Genomic DNA, 21,565 nt, shown 5'->3' on the forward strand with positions numbered 1-21,565 from the left:
ACCCAGCTGTGAATGGGTACCTCATAAGGATGGGAAAGCCACATTAATTCGGTGCGCCTGCTAGGCTGCAAGAGCTGTATGATCCCCAGGAAGTTGAGACTGAAAATACTATGTGCCGCTGTGATGGACATCCAATGATCGAGGGAAAAACAAAGAGCCCCTGAGCAGTTGAACCAATTGTATATCGGCGCTATACAAATAGTAGTATAGTATAGTATAGTATAGTATAGTATAGTATAGTATAGTATAGTATAGTATAGTATAGTATACTTAAATGCTTAGCTGCTGACATAAAGTATGGAGGTTGCGTGCGTGCACTTATACTCTGAACCTATGCACAGGCCACAGACGGGCAGGAGAACGTACAGGTTAGGTATGTGTTTACCATTTTCGTCACAAATGGATTCGAAATCGTTAAAAGAAATCTACTTGGTCAAATCTACAGGGCCCCCCTCCCTGACTCCGTCGACGGTCATATGGCATCGGTGCGAAGGTCCGAAGAGATACTTACACCCACGACACACCCTCTCTCCAGCGTGTTCGAGACACGTGTGGCTAGTATCTGCTTTACATTGGGGACACCAAAACCACTGGCGATATAAGCCGGGTGACAGTCCCTCGTAGGAAACCATACACGATATATTCGTCAAGACTGACCGAGCACATCCGGCGTTTCAGCATCGCCACCACAGGGTGTCTTGCTCACGCGCTGCTGTCTACGAAAATCGGAAAGACAACTTTTACCTTTCACTTACCCGCAAGCATATACTCTGCAGGCTCTATGCGCGGGCTGCAGAAGCGATGAGCAGAAGACACGGGTCACGTGACTCGACTCTGCGTCAGCCTGCTTGGTGGGACGAGCAGTGTGAACTAGCGAAGCGAGACAAGTACCACGCACTTGACAAGTTCAGATTAACAGACGCTTCAGTGGATTTCGAGAGATATCAACAAAGGAAACAGATTTTTAAATCTACATGTAAACGTAAGAAAACATCCCATGAATTAGAAATAAGAGAAAAGCTTCATAACATCCGTGACAATCCCGAGGAGCTATGGAAATCTACTAAGTCACTGAAACGATCTTCACCTTCTGGCAATAAAATCAGTGGCACAGAGTGGTTTACCTACTTTCAGCAGTTACTACACACGGGAACAAACATCCCTACTGTAGCTGAAGATGTCTCAAGCGATGTCTCAGATCATGATGGTTATTGTGAGGATTGTGAGAGGCAACTGCCCGACCAGATTATTGCTGAGATAACGCTGAATGAAGTCACAGACACTATACAGGGTTTGAAATGTCGCAAAGCTGCTGGCTGGGATGGACTCTCATCTGAGCTACTGAAACATTCTGTTACTGAAATTTCTACTACACTTGTGAACCTTTTTAATGAAGTTTTGCGAACCGGATACTTTCCCTTGAAATGGAGTAAAGCTATCATATGTCCATTGCACAAAAGTGGATCAATATTAGACCCAAATAATTACAGAGGAATCTCGCTTCTGCCAGTAATTGATAAAGTTTTTACCAAAATATTAAATCAACGTTTGCAGTTATGGGTTACAAAGAATAATATCATCTATGAGAACCAGGCGGGATTCAGAAAAGGGTACTGTACAGTGGACAACATGTTCTCTCTTTATGGCATGATTTCGAAATACTTATCTAAATCAACTGGAGGGAGAATGTATGTATTTTTCATAGACTTCTCTAAAGCATTTGATAGTGTTAACCATACACTATTATGGCACAGACTCATCAATTAAGGAATACATGGAAACGCTCTGAAAGTGATACTCAAAACTGCAGTCGTGTGTTCGAACAGATGAAGGACTAACAGACTGCTTCCAGTGTGATGTTGGTACACGTCAAGGTTGTATGATCAGTCCGCTATTGTTCACTTTGTATATTAATGAACTCGTCGCTGAAATGTCAACGTCCAACTGTAAAGGGATATTCATATCACAAGAGTTCCCGAACGTTTGTTCCCTTCTCTACGCTGATGATGTTGCCAACACTGCCGACTCTGCGGGTAAACTCCAAGATCAAATCGACTGTGTCAGCAACTTTTGTGAAAAATTGGGCCTTACTTTAAACACGTTAAAGTCGAAAATTGTTGTGTTTCGTAAAGGTGGATATTTTCGATCTTATGAAAAATGGCACTATAGAGCGTCACAAAGTGAAACCGTTCCATTCTACAAATACCTTGGACTCCATTTCACATCAAGTCTAGTGTGGACTAGATCGAGACAAGCATTAGCCCAACAGGCAGAGAAAGTTTGTTTATTGATATACAAACTACATCACATGTGCGGCGGGCTACCCATCACTACTGCACTGAGGATATTTGACAGCATGGTTCTGCCAGTACTTACGTATGGCGCCGAGCTCTGGGGATATGAGGTGGTGGAACAGATTGAGAGAGTGCAAATGAAATTTATCAAACGAATCCTACATCTGCCTATGGCAACTAGCAACGAAGCAGCTCTTGGTGAATGTGGGCGACCTCTGTTATATGTTACTTATGTAACAAAATGTATTAAATACTGGACTAGACTAATCACCATGGATAACAACAGACTACCAAAGCAAACATATAAGATGCTGTATGAACTAGACAATGCTAACAGGTTTTCTTGGGCGACAAAGATCAAACATATTTTGTTCCAGCTTGGATTTGGGTACGCCTGGGTCATGCAAGATGTTGGTAACACAGAAATATTTATGTCAGTTTTCAAACAGAGAGTGTCGGACTATAATATACAAAGATGGCAGGCAGCAGTTTCATCCAACTCCAAATTAGCTGTTTATTCAACCTACAGAATAGTTCTACACATTGAAACCTATCTGACGCAGATTACCTCCCCCCCCCCTCGTTCAAGACAGTGTTAACAAGGTTCAGGTGTGGCTGTCACCAGCTGATGATTGAAACGGGGAGACGACTCGGTATCGAACCTGAGAACCGTCTGTGCAGATACTGTCTCCGCAACAATATTCAACTTGTGGAAAATGAATACCATTTTGTCCTCGTATGTTCTGCCTTTTCCAACTTAAGAACACAGTACATTCCTGCAAAATATTATAGAAAGCCTTCCCTTGAAACCTTTATTCATGTGATGTCTTCTAAACAACTGCCCACTGTCTATCTGCCTACACAATCTATCAAAGTATGTGTTCTTTGCTATGAAATTGTATGATTCACTCCATTTGTAATTGTTAATATACTGTTGCAATGTTATGTTATATGGGCCCTGGGCCTTGAAAAACCTGAATGAAAAAAAAAAAAGAAAAAAAGCATACTCTTTAGTGCAGGCGTGGCTGTCGTCCGACTTGTTACACTTAGTTTAAACCATTTTCACGTGTCTTCCACAGACGACGTTGTGACGATGCACATGACGACCTGAATAGTCCCATAGCGATACCGCTCGTCAGGTTTTCTGAGCTGACCAGTGATGGCATATCAAGGGCTATGGAACATGTTGCACTGTCTAACACAGCTTGACAATCAAGCGATATATATAATTAGGGATCCTGCCGCAGAAGGTAGGGGTAATGGGCATCTGCCTAAGAAACCACTAATTGCTCTGGAGGCGGTCACCAGAGGTAAAACGAACAGGGATGGTTGTATCTCTAAAATAAAGAACGATGGCAATTCATGCTTAGGTCGCGCTATAGGCTGTAGCTCTGTGACACTTGTCTCCACAGTGTGACATTTCACCAGGTTCAATAAAATCTCATTTTCCACAAAGGTACTAAACAATCGGTTGGAGTACCCCAGGGATCAGTCTTAGCCACTGTTGTTAATGTTACAGTACATCAGTGATATTGTTGACAGCATCGACAACAGTATTTCTGCTTGCTGGTGACAGATCAGTGTATATAGTTGCAGAAGTTACATGAATTTGAATAGTGACTTAAATCGTATTCCTGATTGGGCCGATATGTGGTAAGTAAAATTTAATAGAAAAAAAACTGAAACGATTTTATTTGTTGAATCCCACGATATGTTCACCCACAGATAAGAAAGGAACGTAAGTAAATGATGTATATTTCCATAAACATTTAGGTGTTTATCTTAAAAAAATATTGCTATTGGAACAAAAATCAAATTGAAGAAATAGGTTGTTAATCCAATGGTCAACAGTTTAAGAAACTTTAAATATCGATTAACTAGACAAATATTAGAATGTATGTATACCTATTACATACTTCCACACTTCAATTATTGATGTCACATATGAAACAACAGCATGAAAGAACATTCTATGGTTCTAGAAAATTTACAATTAAAGTGTGTTTGCAGTAAAACGTGCTGATGAACTTCGCTTTGAACCAAAAGGTAAACCAAATAAAGTGAAATTAAGATTTCGAATCCTCATAAGATTACCTTTAAAATTTAAGTCTCACATTTTTATTCTGCTTATGATGAAAGTTGTGTAACAAACGAGCATGCATTCAAATCGGTTTTATTAGTTTGTATTACAAAGAGGTAAGCGCAGTAGTTGTAACAGTGAAACAAATTCACATGCTGTACGTGATGAGCGTTAACTTAGACCAACTGTACGTGTTCTCGGTGTTTCGTATAATATTCATACCCTGTTGTAATACAAACAAATAGAGCGATCTGACTCAGTGACCGTTGTGTTAACTTTAAAATAACTTTTTTAAAATTTAGTTCTCCGTGGTAATCAAACTTGAAGCAACATCATGAATCAGTTTATTCTTGACTCTGTTCATAAATACATACTACTTTCAAATAGATTCTAATTATTTGAACTGTAACTATCGAATCCTTTAATGTAACTTTTTAGACTTGTTCTTGTTGTTATGCATTTTCATGCCTTTGTAGAAATAACTGCTTCTGCACTTTGTTTGAATTCAATTATTGCTTGCCTTGTATTATATTTTATGAAGCGTTACTCACATACGCCGTTGGCTTGTGGTGCCAATTAAATGCCTATGTCATATCAATATTTCATGAATAAAATATGTTTATATGTGCAAGTGGAATTTGTCAGTGACCTATGATGGTATGCCCTGGAACATGCTCCCGAAAGAGACACCGTAGTCAAAATTACCGACTACGTGAAGAGCAACTTGGTGGAGGGCGACCATGTTCGCATGACATGGAACCACTTTCAGACTGTAGGACCTCGCATTACAACCACGTGGAAGTCTGGCACAGGAAGCTGAGTCTACCGTTTGCAGGAAGCAGCCCCAGTCTGTTCACCCTGGTGGCCTTTTGAGTTCAACTTTCTAATACACGAGATGGCAATCCACTGTCCGGGATTATCATTCGGCACATCAAACAAACCAGACAGGTGGGACTAACCTGTTTTAATGCCTGTATGTGTAAACGTTTTCAACAATGGTGTAATGCCTGAAGCTTGACTAGCTGGTTATATACAGCCAATCCATAAACACAAAGGGGACCCTAATGACCCAAGTAAGCCCAGGGGAGTCTTTGTAAAATAATTAATGATTTCTATTCAGTAGACAGGCCTCAGGCCCACGTACAGAGAGATAACAATAAATTACATTTTCATAGAGGTGCATTAAGTAATATAAAGGTGACAGTTTCGCAACGAGGAATTACCAAGAATAAGAGCCTCTTTTAAGAAATTTGAAATGGTCATTAACTTGTCAAAACTGCTGTTCTGTAAGATACTGATAAAGATTTCTTCATTGATGTACAGAGGTATATTTGTGAAATGTCTTTTACGTAGATCATTATCTAATGGACATTTATAAAGGAAATGAAATTTTATTTTCGACGGTATTAGATTTACACAGCTTACAAAAACGATACTGTCGTGGAATACCATCACGTATACCAATATTCTTATAGCTAGGTAATTCACCAAATCTTAACAAAGTAATACGACGCCTTGCCTCTTCAGATTTTATATGAGAAAGATAACTTTCTAAACAGGAAGAAGTTTGAATTCCTGAATACAAATGCAAAGTAGAATACTCGTTGATTTCTGACATTATTGACGGAATATTACAACCTTTTATCCTTAGTTCAAAATTATGAAGAAATGCATCTTTAAAACAAACACCTTGATTGTCCGAAACGAAATCAAATCCAGAGATAAATAACTTATTTCTAACATGGCACACTCACGTTTTACGTCCAAACACGTGTTAGTTATACAAGATAATGTAACACTGTTTAGGGTATCTGTTCTCTGACATTTCAAGCAACTTAAACCAATATTTAATAATCATCAAAAGAGAATCAACATAAATATGATGTCTACCACATTCTGCTAAAGCAGCAACAGTAGAACTCTTGAAACCTGAAACAAATTTGCAAAACTGGATATGAAATAGTTCAATTACAGACCACAGAATACAAAAGTATTGGCTTAATCTGTACATCAAAAACATTAAAATGAACTACAGGGGTCAATGTTCGGAAGTTTACGGGAAAGAATGTTTACAGAAGATTCTGGGCAGATTTTGACCACGACAATTACTGGAAAATAACAGTCCCAAATAATTATAACAAGTAGATATCTTCAGGCTTTAGTCACCAAATAGCCAAAATTCGTTTTTTTTCTGAGTTTGCCACCATTTCGAAAAACTATAATTTCAGTTTTATCAAGATTGACAGTTGGACCCCATTTAAAACAAAACTTTTCTAAGACACTATCTTCCTTTGCAAACCAATAACACTGTCGGAAAACGGATCATCCGCATATAACAACAGAAATAATTCTAAAAACTCTGCAGATATGAAAATACCCTTGTCATTTAATTCCTCCATTTCACCATGAAGCTGACTTACAAAAAGAGAGAAAAGAAACGGACTTAAAATGCACTAAAAGAATGAAAGTAATATGTGACTGGTGTGCTGGATAGCTTAAAAACATGCTATAATTTTGGAATACATTTGCCTGATAATCCTAAGCATACGATCATGAATATTGTGAGCTAACAGAAGATAGAACAAAAGGTCTCAGTAAAGGTCAAACAGTGAAACCGACTTCTTGATTTAGATATATATTTTTGAACAACACTTTTTAAAGTAAACATGTTATCTACGGTTGAATACCCTTTACACTCCGGATACATATCCATCAACTCAACATAATCTTTCAAACGGTTTCTAAGTACAGCCGTGAATATCCTACCACAGATATCCATAAGAGATAAACCACGATTATTATTAACATCATGTCTACTGCCCTTTTTATGTAATGGTCAAATCATACTCTGATCAGACGACGGATCAGGAAAATTTCCAGATTTAAAAACATTATTGAAAAACTCAAACAAATGAGAAGAAAGAATATTATAGTTATGTTTAAAACCCTCAGGCGGTACACCATCAGGACCAGAACTTTTCCTTACCTTAAAATCATTTACTGCTTGTTCAATCTAATCTAGACTGATATCCTAATCCAAAATTATTACAGTCATCATCATTACAACTATCACAATGTGTAGACATTTAATCATGACAATATTTAAAATCTTTTACAAAGTGTATAGACTCTTTATCGACATCAGCGTCGGTGATATTTAAAACAGATTTAAAATAGACTACGTAACCCACGCAGAACAGTCAACAGACGGAGCGCGTTTACATAAACATGTTATTGAAAGCTTTAACATATGACCAAAACGCTTTAGCGTTATTACTATTGCGATGAAGTAGCATTTCACTGGTAACATTAGAATAATATTGTCCTTTGCGTTGACGACACAACTCTCGAAACTTGTTTCTAACTTTATGGAAATTACTCAAAAAACCAAAGTCACCTGTTATTCTAAATCGAACACGTAGATTATAGTTTTCACGTTTGAGATTTACACAGTCCTCTTCAAACCACGCAGCTTTTGTGTTGTGTTTGTTATTGTTGTGTCAGGGTGTCATACCACAGCTACGAACAGATGACTCAATACAACCTACAACCTATAACTTAATGGGCAGCTTGTGATGTGTTGTGGGAACGTATCAAACTCGTCTATAGGTAATTGTTCTAATTCACTTCCCAGAGTTTGACAAAATGTTTCTGCAAAAGCTGTGCGCTACATTTATTTTTTCACTGGAGACGTGTTAAAAGTTTCTGCGGAGTTAACATCAGGTGCCCCTAAGTAACTGAAAGAATTAGGACAAATTTGAAACAAATGTAAACAAACGCAGCCCACTCGCGAAACAACTGCAGTGATATCGGTAGTGTAGCGGTAATAACAGAAACACAACGTCCCTATCGGAAGCAATGTCGGTAATACTTGAAACACGCTCGGCCATCTACGGAGATTTCTCGGCTCCGTTCCGTGATTTTGTCGGTCGCGTCCTGACACTCTGAAACACATCAAAACATGGCGTCACTGGAAGGAGCACCTGTCTTGTTGAGTTTTGTTTTTAGTCTCTACTGTTTTCATTTTTATAATTATCCATCTTTGACCACCTGTGTTGAATGCGTTTAGGTATGAGGTGTTGTCGGAGCTATAGATTATTTTTTTTAGGAAAAGATCGTCACTGCAGAAGAGTGTCAAAAGTCCAGAGGTTGTTTACGTCTGAACATCGGAAGCCTCCGGGGGCATGACTTTTGACGCTCTTTTGCAGTTTTTATGATATTACCGCTAAACTATCGATATCACTGCAATCGTTTTGTGAGTGGGCTGCGTTTGTTTACATTTGAGATGCAGTTCCTTCAAATTTGCCGTCATTCCTTCAATTACTTAGGGGGACCTGAACATGTTCAACGTTAAATTTTACTTAACAAGTGTAAAGTGTCGGACTCTGATCGGGTGATAACTCTAAAGTTATCAATACATGAACAGAGATCTGTTGAGCACAGCATACAGTCTGCAGGACTAGCACCTTTGTTCACATAACATGTAAATGCACCATCTGTTTCGCCTTCACATCTACCGTTCAGTATGTGAATGCCATGTGTGTAACACAAGTTGATCAGGTCTTTACCATGATACCAGTTGATTTCCTTATCCGAAGACGAACGCGGAATGTCCAAACAACATCGACTGTATCACTTAATTCGGGTACATGTTCACAGGATCCACATACAGAGTAATCCATAAGCCGACCAGTCCGCGCATTAAAGTCTCCGCTCAGAAGAAAATCACAGTCACCATGTTTCGATCTGAGATCGATTATCGCTTTGTCGATTTGTTTGGATACCTATACGGTCACGAGCGTCGCTCACAACAGAGGCGTGTTATGGACGTACAAACACAAACCCGAGAATAAGTTCTCTGTATTAAGTTGTTTTGGAAATCCTTTCACCTCCAATTTAAGTGCACTACTGAAAAAGTATTCAGACAAGACTGATTTAATAAATAAAGCACAAGCCGGCTGTAGAAGAATATATTCTACGATAAATCATTCTGAAATCATTGATTGACCATGACAAAAATTTAGAACAAAAGAAACTGTTTTTCGTTTCCGTTTATTTTAGTAAAGCTTTTGATACTGTTTGGAGAAGCTACCTTTGGTACAAAATAATTCAGAGAATATCAATGGACATTTCTTCTGTATCATAAAGAATATGTATGAGCATATGTACATGATGATGTAGTAACAACTGCCATCCTAAGATCCTATCTATACCCCTTCCTTTTTGCTTTGTATATACATGTAAATGAATGTCCACCCGGACTGTCGAAAATTGCAATTTTATGAATTCGATGTGTCGGGTATTACATAAAACGGTAATTAGGTGTTAACACTATGGCGTTCGACGCTCCAGGCATTAAGGAAAACAAAATACGTCACAGTACATTCTTTATTGTGGACGCTTGCATTGTGGACACATCATAGTCATACCAAGTGAGCAAGGTAGCTATCTCATCAACATAGCTCCTGATGGAAGTCTCTTGTCTCTGAAGCTGGTCCTTGAGACGCTGAAGCTCCGTGTCTAGATCGCGGTAACAGCGCTTCCTCGCTGGTGCACGTGTGTGGCGATACACTGGAGCAAAGAACCACGTTGTGCTGCTGTTGCTGCCTTCAGTAGGCAGAAAGAAGTACACGAATGGATAAATGTGGCCTTGAACCTCAATATGGAACGAGTACAGCTGGTGAAACACAGACGGGGCAGAGTGGAAAGTTAAGCAATGATAGCCAGATCCAGCGCATTTGCCTTATTGATATTCTTTATCAATCAATCAATCACTTAGTGTTTAACGTTGACTTCTGGTTGCCGCCACTGTCGCCGACAGGGTAGATGGATGAGAAGATGTCGTTTACTTTACTTACCTAGCTTATATAGTTACATACCTATCCGTGAGAAGGAAATGTAACAATTGTGATAAAATCTAATTAACGTTTTTCATTTCAGCAACAGCTGTGGACTTCCGCCTGTATCTGCTTACAGCGAGAGACGACTGATCATTGCGACCAGACTTTCCTATTTCCTCTCGACACCGACAAAGTAAAAACAACAAAGTATGCCAAAGGTAACAACAACGTCGCAAGCACCGCCACCTTTACCATCTCGTACTGCTGAAAGTGTCCAGAGTCCAGAAACTATTTGTTTCAGAGCTATCCGAAGGCCATATGCGGTAACAGGTGAGGAAACACGTTCCCAGACCTTGCACGAATTGCGACAGGAGAGGACTTTATCTCCGTACCTACCCGGAAAGACCGAGCAGGATATGTTTCATTACAATAACTATCTCTTCCCGGCGCCGATGTCGCGACGTCATGTGCTTCTACTACGACGACGACGCCCGGTGCTTCTACTACAACTGTCCACGAGCCATATGTTTCCTGGTGTCTCTGGACACTACGCAAGACTGTGTTTTGCCATAAAGAGGAAGGTAGTGGGGATGGAGGATGAATGGGACGATGACTTCGTCATACTCGTGGAGAGATGTGCAAACTGCTGTAAGAAAAAAGGCTCTCGGAGACCGCGGTATCCAGGGTGAGATACCCGTATTTAGTTCACCGGCCCCGTCGCCGTCTCTCTATGATGGGGTGTTACATTGGAAAGCGCCTAGAGGGTACCAAGGGACAATGTGAGCCCCCACCTTCACTAGATTCATACGGTCCCTGATAAACTTTGGCCCTTTCGTCCACTGTACTAAACCTGCTAGACACGGATTTTCGTAAGGCGGTGACCACCAAAACGCGAGAGGCGATCCTGCGCTCGCATACCTTTGTACACCTGACAGAGCGTTTTATATGTGTACATGATACATCTGCGTTGTATATGTATGTATGCATCTGCACTAAAATGTTTGTGGATGTATACACTTTGTTCGGTTACAAACAAACTTGCCATGGCAATAACTAAAGTTGATCACCATACCAGGGACCATGGGTACGTACAGTACAATTGCTTCCTACATGGTCCCTAACTGGCTTTACATCCTATCTTCAGCTGTCAGCAATGGTCGACCAATCTAGCCATAAGTTGAAATAACTACTACAATACTACATTTAAAATACTTGGAGAGACAGGAATTATGTAGATAACTGACTGTCAGACAGTCCTGTATCGTCTTACGATACCTGTCTTGTCAGCCTGCCGCATCCAGCACCTAATTCACAATGTTAAATTCCATGGCCGACTGGCCATAGTCGGTTATTGTTATTTACACAGGGCTGTCCTGTGGGTGTCCACCCGCGAAGGCTACATTTAAGCATCAATTGCAAGTGCCGCCAAGGCCATATTTTAAATACAAACCTCGGTGTCACGAATCTACGTGTCACCCATTGATCACAATGGATCGAAGTTCCTTTAGAGACTTGTCCCTTTTAAATTATTTCACACATGTCCTCTTCTGTGTGAGATCAGAAGCACTAAAACTAACCGCTGCAATGACGTCATGGCCGCCCTTATTGAGCCTTGTTATCGAGTCCACAAATAGCATCGTCACATGAAACAAACAGAGACGCTAACAGTTTGAGTGAAAACGTGGTTAAATGCCACCCGAATCGCTTTTAGCGAATGAAGAACAAATGCCTTTGTAACATATTCATTATAAACATAAAAATACCCTCTTGGGGGATCGTATGTGATGTCTGAAGAACAAATGCCTTTGTAACATATTCATTATAGACATAAACATACCCTCTTAGCAGGATCGTATGTGATGTCTGACGAAAATGCCTTTAAGACACTAACGATGATAAATATTTTCATGTTACAGCTTTGACGCTGTAAGTTAACACACTGTAAACAACACGCCGTGAAGCACTGCCTTTATGAACCAACTGAATAGCATGAGAAAGAAATGGCAGATCAAAGTGAATTTGTGTGACAGCCGATGCTTATTGGTAATGTACACCTTACAAATCCTCTGTGCAGGAGTTTGAAAGGAACAATTATTTGAATAATTATGCTTGCTAAAGACATGTAATGTAACCCACAAGGATGACGAATGCTTCTCGGTAGGACAAACACAGGTTGCACTTTGTGAGGCAGCGTAATTATCGCAAGGAGCAAAGTACAAAGCATGTTTTGCTTTCAATGCTCTGTTCATCAATATTACAAATTCATGTTTCAACAGTTCTTGAACTCTTCAACGCCGTGCTTTCATGTCTATAACGCACCCTGCTCGTCACGAAGTTATGCATGTAACAGCTAAAACTTCAAAAACATCAATTTCGGGACATGAAAACTTCAAATGATTGTACTTCAGCTTTTCCAAAGACTTTTACGCTCATCCTTCTTATGTCGAATCAATAGAGATGTTGATAATGCTCTGTGAAATTGTTACGCCTTGATAGTTTTCTGTAAAAAGTATTCCGATCTTTAAAACGGAATTCGAAATCACATACAAAACGCTGTCCGCCTGGGAAAGCCACATTTGAAAAATATCAGTTGACGCTAAAGCCACATTTCAAACACAAGCCTCGGTGCCAAGAAAGTCTTCGTGTAAACTACTTTTGAATGATTGGTATGTTGCATCAGATGAGAAGTTTGGGAAAAGAAATTTTAAATTACATTGTGACGTATCAACTTTAAACCAAAATGTCATTACTGCAGCGGCGGGAAAAAAATCTGATTCTGGAAAATCATTAATTTTGCTTTAACGCACCTATGAAATGGACATAGTTATAAGTATGTTGTGAAATAAATGATCATTCTTCTAAATTGCTTTCTTCTATTTTTTCGCATGAATGCGTACATAATAATTAAAGCAACAATATCCCTTATCTCAAACAGTTATCAGAAAAGGAAGAACATTGAAAACACCCTCCCACACGTTAAAATACTTCAAAGAAATAACTGGTTGTACGATCAAATAATTGCCGATGGTAAAAGGTGTTTCAGCACTTTCGTGAGGCAACATCTAGTTGGCGGGATCTGGAACTTTCCCCACGAACCTTCAGTTGGATTTGTAGATTTTCCATAATGAATATTTTACGTCTTTTGCGCTGACATGGATTAGCTAGCAGCGAATTGCCGGTTGATCCATTCCATTTTCAACTCTGTTTTTCTTAATGTGACTTTCCTGGGCTATAAGCTTCCTTGACCTTTGTTGACTTGACAAGCTAATGCACAGATTGATGGTCACGAATGTGTGATTGATTATTTACTGACCGTCGTCATATAGCTGAAACACTGCTGACAGCCACGGCAATCAAACAAGCAAACAAACGTACAACTTGAGACTGATAAAAGCTGCAAGTCAGGGTGGACGCCAAGATACCATTGCCTCACAAGTGAAAAAAAAGTAATGTAGAAACAAACTCAAGAACAAGCAAACACTACCATGGTTGTATATTAGCCTACAGTTTCACTCATAACAATAACCTATCCTTGTAAATATTCAAGTTTGCCGTTCAGGAATACTTAATATCTATTTTTCCTGGGGTTTATTTCAAACAAAGTTAAATTTCTGCACAGTGGTCGGACTTGCACCAATAAGAATCGTTTCGGACTAGCCACATACCACTGATGAGGACTGGCTGTTTCAACGCTATTTATTCAACATTCACATCTTGCAATATTTTATAGCTATTCATTTAATGTGTCAGTCTGAACCGGTTCTGGTTAACGAAAATGACACACTCGTTGGTCAAGCCTTCCACCTTGAAATACTGGAGTGACTTACGTATACCACGCTTTCCTGGGGTATTTCAGGGGAATGACCCTCCGTTCATGAGTGAAGCCGCCCATTGTGATTATCTTGCACCTCACTTTGAATATAGTACTGGTCGCATTATGAGCGAGGGCTATAACAGGTGGGGATTTATATACAAGAGAAAATGTACTTTATTTCATGGAATCTTCCCAAAGGAAATCTTTACATGTAACACCACAAACACGTTGTCCATCAACTACGGTCGGTTGGTTGTTTAACACTGGTGCTGTGCAATATTCCGGCTATGTGGCGGCGGCCTGTAAATGATCGAGTCTTGACCGCCCATTAGCTCATGGAAATAACATTATTTCCTCCGAATCGTTGAGGAAACGAAACTCATCGACATGGTTGACAGTGATAGCAGTTCCATGAAACATCTAAGCCATTAGTGGTATAATATATTCATGATACCCACATACTATACACATGTAGTTCAGTATCCCTTTAAAGAAACATTAAGGAAGAGTGCTTTCAGGAGAAAGATCATCGATGGAGCGGATCCATCTGACCTCATTCAATAATATTGTTGTGATGGCAACAGTAGTTTTTCTTAAAAAGAAAAATATTTTGTCGCCACATATCTTTTGACACCCATCACTTACACTCAGTAAACTCTCAAATGTAATCAAATGTCACATTCAAAATTCATTAGGAAGTTGCGTTAAATGTATGTATAGAAAGCGGGCAATCTCGTGTTTTTGGTCATTTTCCTGTGTCCCTCCTTCAGTCACATCTTCCTTGGTCATCGTGCTGGTCATGTTGATAAAAAGATTATTCCGTTATTGTTTTGGTCTTTTGGAAATCATGTAATTATGTTGTCATATGTTATTGAGTTTGATCCTGCGAACGATTACATGTATGCCGGATCTTCATCCTGGAAAACGTCTGCTTGCTTCAACGTTTAAGATAATCGAGAATTCAACTCTGTTCTCATGAATGTACATCGTATGGATTGTGCAGATCTTTCAATTTTGATTTGGGACCGATAGCGTGTCATCCAAATGGTATTAGTTATAGGTTCACCCTGAAACTGTATCAGATATTCTGGATATTCTTTTACATAGACAACTGGTATAATCTGTCTGCGACAAGGGGAACTTATGGTGGTAATATCATCTTGTAAAAATATTGTCTAAATTATAATGAGGAAAACAATTTATACAATTTAAAAAACACCCCAATTATTAAATGCAATTTACATTATAAAAAAGATCCATAATTGTTTTGACACTGGAATGATATATTTATTCCCTATGATGGCAAAATCAATAGTCAGCATATACAGAATATTTGTGATATAAGCATATATACTTCTTTTATAATTCTGTACATTGTCCTGAAAGATTGGTGCTCACCGGTGGCAAAATAATAACGCTACAGTATTTCCCTCAGGTCCGATGGGGTAGCATAATGGCTAAACAGTTACATCGTCACGCTGAAGACCCGGGCTACATTCCCCACATCGGTGCAAAATGTGAAGCTAATAGCAGCGTAAAAGCATGCTCCTTCACTCACAGTCACATTCCCTCAAACCGCAAAGTAAATGGACGCCACTGATCCCATTAGTCGACTATGCTGACAGATCCATGCACCACTTAAGTGAACTGTAGAATGAATTATGCATCAAACCCAAATCCTGTACAGATAGTCGTGGACACGCATCACTTTCAGGGTTCCCGATAAACTCAGTAACGAAAACACCCACCAACTGCCATGTTAAAAAGGTTTGATGCGCATTTCAGGAAGTTTCAGCATCATTTGGTGAAGTCGGGTGTGACGAAGTGAAGTGGTGTTTAACTTCGTACTGAAGAATATTTCGCTCACAAGACAACGTGCATACGTATGTATGTGTGGCAGCCTTGACATCAGTTACATTTTGCTACATATTCATTGAGATACCATGACGCATGCGTTATGCACGAGTACCCTACTCAGACACATTATACTGACTCCGTGCCGACCTGTCATTGTTGGAACTGTGTAATCATAATACCCTTTCTAAGCATCTGTACTTTTCTAAGAATGTAATTCCAATTATATTTGACAAGTTTCTGCATTTGTAATCATGGTTTTCGGTCGTGAGGGGCACACAAAGTCCGCAGTCTAGCCTACCAAATGTCTGACGTCCATATTTTGTGGAAGTCTTTTGGTGGAAGTCTAGGTTGCTGAGCGTCTGACTTTGTGTGCTGGCGATTAGGTGCTTGAATTATATGTTAGAATTGGAGCGAACCCTGAAGTCGCACCAATGATTAGCCTATGCAAGTGGCAGTTAGATCTAACCTTCTTTACATGCTCAGGTGGCAACAGCTCCTCATTTGAATAAACCAGCACCCACTTTCTGCAACCATAAGATACACTATGTAACGTGTGTACTTTCATCGATTGGCATGTTGAAAAGCCTTCATTAATATTTCATCACGTTGTCAACAAGTTAAAGAGAGATCTGGAAATGCAGATTGTATCTTAGTCAGTTTTCTTGTGTATTCCATCACACGTCTTAAAACCCTGCTGGCATATCGTGTTACCGTTGAAATCATGTCCTTCATGTCTCGTCTTTGTCTGGGACGTGTCGAAATCTGGTACATCTGTTGCTTGACACTTTGGAGTATAATACCGTTAACCAATACATGTATGCCGGATCTACAATATGGAAAACGTCTGCTCGGATCAACGTTTAAGATCATCGAGAATTCAGCTCTGTTCGCCTGCGCGGCTGAATGTGTCACTTATGGGATATGCAAATCTTTCCATTTTGAATTGGGCCTGAGAGCGTGTCATCTGAATGGTTTTGATGATCTGCAATATCTGGAAGATGGCAGGAAAGCTGATATCATATACAGTTCAATTATGAACTGGAACAAGGTAGGGCTGGAACTGCATGGATACTTAAAACAATGTTTAGACACGGGCCAGGGTGAATTGACTGCAAAATCTGTTAGCTGGCTGTTCTTTTGTTTAATGCTGCTACAGTCAGCCAAAAGGCAGCTGTCGGTAAATAATTGAGTGTGAACCAGGCAATCCAGTGATCTACAACAACAGCATCCATCTATGCAACTGGGATACGATGACATGTGTCAACCAGTTGAGTGAGCCTTCTCACAGATCCCATTAGTCACCTCTTACAACAAGCATGTGTTGCTGAAGATCAGTTATAACCCGGATCTGCAAAATTTGTAGATAAGTAGATAAGGAATGTATAGCACGGGAAATGTTTTGCTTGATACCAGGGTAAATTTTGGTTTAATGCTGTTATGCTGAGGCATAAGGTCCAGTGTTTCCCCGACTCATGCTGATAAAGTCATCATGTTTTCCCTATTGTTACAAGAGTGTGTTTTTTGTAATTTGTATTATTATTGATTGAGTGATATTTATTATTGGGTCACAATGTTTAGAGTTTTGAGTGATAGTTCTTATGGGTCACATTTCGTTTCACGGTGTTTTAGCGGTATGCCTTTAAGGTACCGCTTTAGAGCTGCCCCCCTTTGGTGTGGTTTGACTTCAGTTGGTAAACACAAGTCGATCGCAAAGGTTCCTGTACTTTGCTGGAATGCTCAAGAATCAATGACTGTGTATACGTAAGGATGGTTGTTGTGTTGGCAACAAACACCCGGACTGACACATGGACTAAATATAGGAGTTGTGCCATCATTCTACATCTGTCTGCCATACTTTCAACCTGTATTCAACACTGCTTGCTGCGTACAACATTACTCTCACTGAAAACCACGGCTTTGGCGAGTTTATATTATATTTGTGACCCAGTAATGTTGTTCTAGAAACCTCTATTCTTAATCTTTGTATCTTGCTCTTGTTTGCTCAGTGCATAACATGGAATATTTTAGACTTGCCAGTGTTATATTTTGCTGGTTCATAGGGGTTTCCTTATACCTTTTGTCACGACACATTATTAACTGTAACCCTATAGTAATTATAAGACGCATGTGAATGTTACCTTATCAATAAATCATTAGTACCAGATAATATAAGTTGTTTACTGGTCACTAGGGGATCATGCGCTGAGGTACACTCGATGTTTGTTTATGTTCCCGAGGGACCAGTGAACAACGTATTTACCTTACCGAACACCTAAATTTTAATTTTGAACTATTTGAAACATTAGTATCGGATCGTACACTTCAGTGTGAATCAACCTGTGTGAATCAAACGATTCGAATCTTGCATCTTGCTGTTTTTCCCCGTAGGTACTGTCTTAGTAAAGTCGCCACGATGTAATTCCCTTTCTTAATATTAACATTATTAACAGGAATAACATTTGAACGTTTTGTCAAAATTTATTTATTGGAATGCGAGGCAATTTTTTCGTAGCCGTCGCTAGATATGGCGGACGACACAGGAAAAACAGATTCAGAGCTATCCCCCTTCCATCGATCTGCATTCGTAAACCATCGGTAATTTTCGTGCATCATGCGTGATGCGATGTTATACGAGATAACTACCACGAAGTACCGAGTTGCCATTGGCAGCGGGGTGTATTGCAATACACCTCGCTTGTACACGAGGTACATTGAAAATAATAGAAGAGCGCTCAGCCAATCAGACATTTATGTGTGAGGTAAGATAATAACCAATGGTGATTATCTGCTGAAACAGAACGCACTTGAAGGTAAAGCTGGAAAGGGATTGATCAAAATGAGTAACGTCTCCAGGTGTTCGGTAAACGAATAAGTCCTCCCCGTCCTACCGACTGCACTACACTCAAACAATGTGCATGAAGACACACGTTGTCTGATCCTGCACAGAACTGCAGTTGAAATCAGTAACATATTCACATTAGTACTTGTACTTATATATAACATAAACTGTATGTTACAGACAACACTTGGTCCTTGTCAGAACAGACCATGTGGATTCACGCAAAAGTGCCGTGTGAAGAGAAGTGGCTCCATGAAATGTGGTATGTACAACTGTCAACGATGGATACAAATTGCCTACAACTATTGATCGACTTCAATCTGATCACCAAAATAGCCAGTTTGCTTTGATAAATGAACAGTTTGAGGCGAACTCTGGGAATTCATACGACCACGCTATCTACATCTTAATTCAGATCATTTCGTGTTTGTTGATTTGATGGAGGACCCTTGGTCCAAATACACCTTCATTTCGTTGTGTGAAAGGAGGTTTACATGGTCCAGGATATATCTATATACTTATTACATTCTGTTTGTACTTCGACTAAATGAAAAAGGGCCATAAATCGTTTTGGTGATGTACGTGATAATGGAAATACAGTTTTAGTGGTAGATAAAACTGGTTAAAGTATACATAAAAAAAGTTCTTTCATGTGATTTATAAAACTTCAAGTCTGAAATATTCGTAGTTATTTAGGATAATGGTTTCAAGAAATCCGTGAAACAGGAAGATTATCCATTATTTTATGTTTGCTGACATAAATTCGACATACAGATTGTAGTACAATCCACGTTCAAGAACGTGCCAAGTTCAAGATGATCTGGCACAGTTACTCAAAGATTTCCAGCATCATCTTCTACATTATGAAATACTTTTTCTCTTTGAAAATCTGCACATTCCAAATTTAATACATTCTAGAAAGTGTACACTTTTTGTGGGATGTTTACAAGATATTGCGGAACAACATCTATGCCATTTTATATAACAATATATTTTATTTTATGAGACATGGCTGAATATATCTCTGAAATATTTGAATTTTTCTCGAATGTGTGCTATGACTTTTACTCTGAGTGGCATTCAAAGGTCAATGTGATGAACTATCTGTGGATAGAGAACATCTCTATTATTAACGTATCTTTCTTAATATTTAACGTGTTTGCTCGTGTTGGTAATCGTATGTAAGTCTCGCATACTAGTAATTGAATGCACCAGAGGTTTATATCCTAAAACATCATAGCAATGTGTAATTGTTTGTGCAACATTTCACTGACCTTGTAATGAGCAATCTGCCAATATGTTTTTATCATTAAGTTTTGATTCTTACAACAGAGGGATTTGTATCCAACATTGCGAGAGGTAAACCAGCAAGTTCAAGTTCAGTATGGCCGGATCCTAAATTCCAGCCAAGAAATGCTGTTGACGGTAATGACAACGCTGGATCATGCTTTGTTGGAAATTCGAATGATTTGTCACCCTGGTGGCAGGTGGACCTTCAGGACACCTACGTCGTTGTGGAAGTTCGTGTAACCAACAGAAAAGAATTTAGACGTAAGAAAATCGCTTGTCGGCTGCCTTCAGGATATTGATGTAAACCTATTTCAGGATATCGCGGTCATAATTGACAGCACACATAATAAGTTATGTATTTATCTTTTAAATTTCTATTAATATTATAAATATGCTTGGCCAGGTGTCACAGTTCCAGCGGCTGGGTATGTATGCTTAATCGCAAAGGAAAGAATGGAGGTTTCAGATTATCTCAGATTGAAAGTTTTAACATGATCGTTGTGTTTCAGCTGAACGACTTCACGACTTTAGTATCGACGTGTACCAAGGCGACCCTCTTGTAAACTCAAGTGTCACCCCACAACTGTGTTACATGTACAATGGAGCCGTGACAGAGCCTGGCAAGACAGTTGCGTTACAGTGTACTTCACGTACTAGTGGCCGCTACATGAGACTAAGTGGGAAGAGAACCATTGACGCCGATGATCTTTTGCAGTTTTGTGAATTCCGGGCCTTTGGCTTCAAGCCTTTGCAGTGGTATGTGTAATGGATGAAGGATAGGAACACGACTTATTTTGTTAGCGATGCGTTTTAGCATGTTCCAGGTGTTATAATTTCCTAAAAGAAAGACTAATATGAGTCAATAAAATGGCGCAGTTTAGTTGATCGACAAACCATATATTACCATATAGTACTAAAGTACTTTGAAGTTGTACTTTACACGATGAATTGTCCATAGAAATCAGCATCAGTGAAGTCTAATGAACTGTAGATTGGGAGGATTTACATTGTAGGCGGTGCATGAAATAATCGAATATATATTAGAGTGAAGGAGATTATGCTAAACTGAAGTCGGTGTGCGTATTCACTTGTTTTTTCTTTCAGAAAACACAGCACATCACTGTCGTGAATCTGGAACAGTTCAGCTTGGACCCCAGCGACTGCTGTTGAATCTGAAAACTTTCAGGATGAGGTAGTGGGGGGTTGGGGTGTTAGCTAGTCTATACCTGTGACAGTACCTACACAATGCGTGTTACAACACTTTATTCCCAAAGCACGAGGTGTACTCTTTCTTTTCTACGTTAGTTTAGCTTTTAATCATGTGAGTGATTTATCGTCAGCAGAATTTCAGCCATATCGTGACGAGAAAGATTAATTTCAAAAATACAGATTAATTAATGGAACACTGTAATAAAACTGTCACCAAAGGACAGTATAAGTAGAATGTTACAGAGAAGAATGTAAAACTAGTAATTAGGTCTAAAACAGTTTAACTATATAGACGACAATACAATATAAAAACGGGCTACAGATTACCAACATTTGAACGTA

General features: G+C 39.3%; 1 protein-coding gene across 1 annotated transcript; it reads left to right on the forward strand.

Annotated features, from left to right (window-relative positions):
• Nucleotides 1-16,606: 16,606 nt before the first annotated feature.
• LOC137292077 (uncharacterized) lies at nucleotides 16,607-20,780 on the forward strand. Its single transcript, XM_067823621.1, has 4 exons — nucleotides 16,607-16,933; nucleotides 18,905-18,986; nucleotides 20,057-20,275; nucleotides 20,524-20,780. Exons 1-4 carry the CDS (start codon nucleotides 16,607-16,609, stop codon nucleotides 20,778-20,780), a joined length of 885 nt encoding a protein of 294 aa, XP_067679722.1.
• Nucleotides 20,781-21,565: the final 785 nt, after the last annotated feature.

The sequence above is a fragment of the Haliotis asinina genome, chromosome 7 (assembly GCF_037392515.1).
Source record: "Haliotis asinina isolate JCU_RB_2024 chromosome 7, JCU_Hal_asi_v2, whole genome shotgun sequence".
In the NCBI taxonomy this organism is placed as follows: Eukaryota; Metazoa; Mollusca; class Gastropoda; order Lepetellida; family Haliotidae; genus Haliotis; species Haliotis asinina.